The sequence below is a fragment of the Otolemur garnettii genome, unplaced genomic scaffold (assembly GCF_000181295.1).
Source record: "Otolemur garnettii isolate 467f Iridium unplaced genomic scaffold, OtoGar3 scaffold00125, whole genome shotgun sequence".
NCBI lineage: Eukaryota > Metazoa > Chordata > Mammalia > Primates > Galagidae > Otolemur > Otolemur garnettii.
In genome coordinates, this window is record NW_003852520.1 from 6,057,669 (window position 1) to 6,064,468 (window position 6,800).

Consider the following 6,800-nt stretch of genomic DNA (forward strand, 5'->3'; position numbering starts at 1 on the left):
AAAAAAAAAAAAGAAACAGAGTCTCACTCTGTCACCTGGGTAGAGTGCCCTAGTGTCATATGTCACAGCAACCTCAGACTCCTGGGCTTTGAGCAATCCTCTTGCCTCAGCCACCTGAGTAGCTGGGACTACTCGTGGGCGCCACTATGCCTGGCTATTTTTTTCTATTTTTCGTAGAGATGGGGTCTCACTCTTGCTTAGGCTGGCCTTGACCTCCTGCATTCAAGTAATCTACCTGCCTTGGCCTCCCAAAGTGCTATGATTACAGGCATGAGCCAATGCATCTGGCCAACATTTTCTTCCAAATTAAATATCCAATCCTTTCAACCCCAAACAGCAGCCAGTTGGGAAAAACACACTAGACATATCAGGAAATAGAATAATTCTGGTAATGGCCCTGCTACTTAGAAGAGGGAACTCCCCCAACATAATGTCCTGACACTATATAAAAGGGGGGGAAAAGTCCAAAGATAAATTCATAGCATGGTTCCAAGAGTAAAATTGGATAGGAATGGAAAACCTTAGATCAGATTGTTTACAACTAAATGTAGAATATAAATGTCTTAACATAATAACTAAGAAAATGCCACGAAGGCTATGCTAACCAGTTTGATGAAAATATTTCAAGTCGTATATAAAACCAGCACATTGTACCCCATGACTGAATTAATGTACACAGCTATGATTTAAAAAAAAAAAAGAAAAAAGCATTGTGGTGGCCACAACTGGTATACACTATTAGGAATTCTTCCCATTTTCTGGACTGTGAGGGGTAAGCATTAGTTAGGTAAATGCTGGGATACACAGGCCCAATAGGCAGTGGCCATAGCAACCTCAATTCTTTGGTTGCCTTAGAAGTATCCAGCTGACATTCCCCTAAAAATACTCAACTAATATGAGATTTAATCACTGAGATACATGAGATACATGAGAAAGGGAGATGTGCATTCGTCCACTAGTGGTGTAGGAATGAGCAGAGGGTTGATAAACATATGCTCCTTATTATAAAGTCAAATCCTACGGGCAGAAACCAGTACTGATGAAGATTTAATGTGATCTAGTCTCCCTCCTCTGCCTTCACTTTACCTTGGAATGTTAACCATCCATCCCAACCTCAAACAATATGAAGGTGATGTCTCAGCCATTATTACTTTCTCTCTCCCCTAAAAATTAATAAATTAACAAAATACTCAAGACAGTAGCAAACACAAAGCAGGCTTCATTTCTTCCCACATCAAAAACATTTTCAGTTCATTTTATATAGTTCAGCTTCTCTAAGGTCCACACCAAGTAGCAAAATGCCAAGAGCACAGAAAAGCTGAGTTGGAATCCCTGTTACTGAGGCACTAATCAAGAGGTTTCACTCAACCATTCTACTTGACAAGCTGGAGTGGCCCATGCAGGTCCCTGAGAAAAAGAGTCACTCTGGCTTATGCCCTGAAGGAATCCTGCTTTGCACTCCCTCCTTAGAGTGTGCTTATGAAGGCCATTGAAATGAGAGGTCTTTGCTGAATGACAACTAGCAAAATCCTAACAAGAGCTAATTCCTTTCTGGAATAGCTCTTTTAATAGTGGGGGTTTTCTATTAACCAGAGTTTGTTTTTGAGTCTCACTCTGTCCTCCTGGGTAGACTGCTGTGTGATGTCAGAGCTCACAGCAACCTCAAACTCTTAGGCTCAAGAGATCCTCCTGCCTCAGTCTCCCAAGTAGCTGGGACAACAGGGAGGCACCACCACGCGTCGCTTATTTTTCTATTTTCATACAGATGAGGTCTTGCTCTTGCTTAGGCTGTCCTCAAACCCCTGAGCTCAAGCAATCCTCCCACCTCAGCCTCTCATAGTGCTAGGATTATAGGCATGAGCCACCACACCTGGCCTCTTAGCCAGTTTCTCATTGCAATGAAAAGACCCTGGCCACACTTACAGTTGCATGTTATACATTGGTCAGAATGTTTCCTGGGAGGCATCCATAGCTAGTAAGTTTCCACACCCTCTGATCAGTCAGGATATATTCTAGTGGGATTCTGGGTTGTCAGCTCAGCCCTGCCTCAAGCAAATGGACAGATATGAAAGGTCACAGAGAGTCTAAGGTGCTAAGAGGTAAGTTAACCCAACTGACCTGGGTAGGAGGGATGTGAAAGGTATTTCTGACCCTTCCAATCATATAATGAATATCCCTGGTGTCCAAATACAGCAGTAAATCTTTAAAAAGCTATTTTTGGGTTGCTCTTTCTTCTGACAGGCTTAACAGAAAACTCAAGAAAACATCCTGATGGGTACTCACCCATGAGCCTCATCCTCTCCTTAAACGTTATAGCTGAGTTTGACAACCCTCAATCCATCCCCAAATACCCAGAAGATAGAATCAGACAATGCTTTGTGTTGCTTCAGCCTCAGGGGATAGCTCTGAGTTCTCAATCCTGCCCCGAGGGTGCCGGTGGCAGCAGACACAGTGGAGGTAGTCCACTACGTTATGGGTGAAGAGTGAGCGCAATGGATGCAAATACTGGAAGAAAAGGAGCATGAAGCCAATGGAAATCAGATAAGCAATAATCAGCTGCAAGGCAATCAAGGAATGACAATAGTTCAGTAACACTTTCACGCCAAAGAACTTAAAAACCAAGACCATAATCACATTCTCTACTAACCTCACACTATAGTGCAGGCCCATATGTCCCCAGTTTTGACCTTTGTCAACAAGATCTCTGTCTGCCAACCTCAACTGTAAGGCTGACCAGCAGGAGAAGTTGATGCCAGCATAGAGGACAGTGATGGAAATCAGCACCACCAGAGTGCCAACTTGGCTGAAGTTCTTCTCAATATTATTGGGCATCTGGGCACCACTTCTCCAGAACTTAACCCAAGGCTCAAAGAGAATGATCAGGAAGTTGAGCACTAAGAAGGGCACAGCCTTCATCTTCAAGGTGGCTGAGAAGAGCACTAGAATCACGAGGCGGGACGTAATCTCCAACGTGCGCCAAATGGTGATGCAAAGGACTTCTAGTGGCCCGAGGCGAATCTTGTAGTCATCGTACTTAATCTGGATAGCCAACATATTGCAAAGGGTAGCCCCATAGGTGACAGATATCAGGGAAAAGACCATTAGCACAGCTGTAAGAAAAAAAAAAAGGAACAGAAAAAACAGGCAATCAGTCAATGTTGGTGGTGAAGCCTATACTCACAATCACAGGTCCAAAGAGATGACAGGTGGGACTTAAGAATCCAAGTTAAGAGAAAATACACATATAATCACAGCTATGTGAACAAATAGCATGCCCTGAATGGACATTTTTCCAAAGACAACATAGAAATGCTCAACTGAGATATAAAAAGGTGATCAACCTCAGTGGTCACCAGAGAAATGTAAACAAAATCACAATGAGATACCACATCATACCTGTTAGAATGACTACTCTTAAAAAAAGACAACTAACAAGTACTGGTGAGGATGTGGAGAAAAAGGAACACTTGTACTTCATCTGTGGGAATGGAAATTGGTGTAGCCATTATGGAAAACACTATGGAGTTTCTCCAAAAAATTAAAAACTACCATACAATCCAACAATCTCACCTCTGGGTAGATTTCATTTCGTATCCAAAGGAAATGAAATCAGTATCTCAAAAGCAGTATCTGTACTCCCCTGTTCATGGTAGCACTATTCACAATAGCCAAGACATAGAAACAACCTAAGTATCTGTTGACAGATGAACAAAATGTGGTAAATGAGGGCTGTCCAGAAAGTATCTAGTAACATAATATAAAAAATACACATATGTGGCTGGATACTTTTCTTACAGCCCTCACATATACACACAATGGAATGTCATTCAGTCATAAAATAAAGTAAAATCCTGCCATTGGTGACAACACAGATAAACCTGAAGGACATTGTGCTAAGTGAAATGAGCTAGCCACAAAAAGACAAATATTGTATTACCTCACCTATATGTGAAATCTACTAAAAGTCAAAATCAGAAACAGAGTAGAATGGTGGTTTTCAGGGGCTGGGAGTTAGGAGAAAATGAAGGATTTTGGTCAAAGGGCATAAATTTTCAGTCACAAGATGAATAAGTTTGGGAAATCCAATGTACAGCATAGTGACTATAGATAATAATGTATTACACGCTTGAAATTTGCTAAGAATGGATCTTAAGTGTTTCACCATACACACACATATACACACAAATGGTAATTATGTGAGGTGACAGGTATGTTAATTAGCTTGGTTGTGGTAATCATTTCACAATGTATACAAATATCATTATATACATGTATACATTGAATGCCTTAAATATAGTGTACAATAAAATAGCATGCACTGAAAGAAAATAAACCCCAAAATATCTTTTTCTGTGTAATAGAGTTTTATAACAGTTTCTTTTCTTTTTTTTTTTTTTTTTTTTTGAGACAGAGCCTCAAGCTGTCCCCCTGGGTAGAGTGCCATGGCTTCACTGCTCACAGCAACCTCCAACTCCTGGGCTCAAGCGAGTCTCCTGTCTCAGCCTCCCAAGTAGCTGGGACCACAGGCACCCACCACAACGCCCGGCTATTTTTTGGTTGCAGCCATTATTGTTGTTTGGCGGGCCAGGCTGGATTCGAACCTGCCACCTTAGGTGTATGTGGCTGGTGCCTTAGCCACTTGAGCCACAGGCACCAAGCCTTATAACAATTTCTTAAATCTTTTTCCACATTTCTATTTTATAAATTTCCCATGATGAACATACACCATAATACTTATAATAATCATATGAATACATAGTACAAAAAACACACCTCAAAAAAAGAGGGGGTTTTAGAACTACCATTGAGAAGTCACTAACCTACCTGATTGGGCAGACCTACCTGATGAAGCAGGCTTCTGAACATTCAATGAAGCAGAAAGAACTCTATCCGAAAAAAATCCCATCTTAGAGACTCTTATAGAATGCCCTTGCTAATTAGAAATCTGTTCTTTGATATATATCTTCTTCAAGGAACTAACCTTGTTTGTGTGTGTTTCTATTTTGTTCACTGCTGTATTCTCAGAGCCTAATGCATAGCAGTATGTCTGGAACATAGTAGATGCTCAATAAATGTTTATGGAATGAATGAAGACTTCTGAGTTGAGAGAGGCAGCCTAACATACCTAGGATTAGAAATTAGAAATCCGTTGGCCAGGCGCAGTGGCTCATGCCTATAATCCCAGCACTTAGGAGTCCAAGGCTGGTGGATTGCCTGAGCTCACAGGTTCGAGACCAGCCTGAGCCAGAATGAGACTTCATTTCTAAAAATAGCTGGGCGTTATGGCAGGTGCCTATAGTTCCAGCTACTTGGGAGGCTGAGGCAAGAGAATCACTTAAGCCCAAGAGTTTCAGGTTGCAGTGAGCTATGATGCCACAACACTCTAGCAAGGGCAACAAAGAAATAGAAATTAGAAATCCTTGGTTTAGCTGTGTGAGTTTGTGGAAATCACTGAATATCTACGTGCCTCAGTTTCCCAATTCACTGAAATACTCTATGTGCTCTTATGTGTCATCAGCAATGTCAATTCATCCACCTCTAGGCTTTAGGAATTTCTGAACTTCCAGCAAAGTGGCTCAAACATTTCAAAACCCTGTTTCCTAGCCCACACCATCGCTAGCACTATAGGTTAGAGTAGAGGCCAGAAGAACCAGGATTCTCCCTAACCTGCTCTACTTAAGCCTCAACTATAGATCACATGGTGGTCCTTTCCTTCTCTTCCTTTATGTCAAAGGATACTAATTACTAAAAAAAATCTAGTGCTCTCAAGGAAAGTGGGAAATCTAAGGAATATTCATTCAAAAGAAAAGATGAAGCTTTCTGTTCCTATAAAAACACTGAACCCAGAGAAACTGGATACATGGAGATGTCAAGCAATAGGCAAGAAAAGTGACAATTTCCCCATGAAAATCCCAAAGGAAGCACAGCTGTCTATGAGTTCTTTTTCAGCTGTAAGCAGAGTGCTGGAACCTCAAGGACTGGAATGGGAGACTCTCAAAGTGGCTACTCTAGACATCTTCAACCACTCAAAGTCCCGTCCTCAAGAGCTGATGCTCCTTGTGGAGCTGGGAATGTCAGCACATAACATCCAGCCAAGTGTGGTGACGCTTTCCCCTACATTAGAACTCATTTACTGATGGTGGTTTAATAGGAAGAAGAAAATCTGATGCTGCCAATAAATATAAAAACACTTTCCATCTGCCTCCTTACAAATAGATTCATGCCATAACAGATCAAAGTACTGCTCTAGTTAGAAACAGGCTTTGAACACAGCCACCTTGGACTCCAACCCAATCTTTACCACCTACTACTTATGGGACCTTGGGGGAATTTACTTAACCTCTCGGTACTTCTGTTTCTTCATTTGTAAAATGAGGATAATAATAATTATCTCATAGGGTTGTTTTGAAAATTAAATGAAAAAATTACATGCAAAAGGCTCAGAGAAATGCTTCTAGAATCTAGTAAATGCTATCATCTAGCTATCTTCTTCCTTCTTCCTCTCCCTCCTCCTTCATCATCGTTATCCCATCTCCAAAATTTTAATGGATGCATTTACTTTTCTGGGCACTATCCTATCACTTAAATTGGGTCATTTAAAAACTGATAGGGGCTCGGCGCCTGTGGCTCAAGCGGCTAAGGCGCCAGCCACATACACCTAAGGTGGCGGGTTCGAATCCAGCCCAGGGTCTCAAAAAACAAAAAAAAAAAAAAAAAAAGGAAAGAAAAGAAAGAAAGAAAGACAATTCTAAGGAATCTATAAAAACCTATTAAAACTAAAAAGGGAATTTAACAAGGTA

General features: G+C 41.1%; 1 protein-coding gene across 1 annotated transcript in view; it reads right to left on the reverse strand.

Moving 5' to 3' along the window:
- Positions 1-2,364: 2,364 nt before the first annotated feature.
- XKRX (XK related, X-linked) overlaps positions 2,365-6,800 on the reverse strand; it is a 15,734-nt gene continuing 11,298 nt past the window's right edge. Inside the window, exon 3 of the mRNA XM_012810098.2 lies at positions 2,365-3,110. Within this exon, the coding sequence (XP_012665552.1) occupies positions 2,365-3,110 (746 nt within the window). The remainder of the gene's footprint in view (positions 3,111-6,800) is intronic.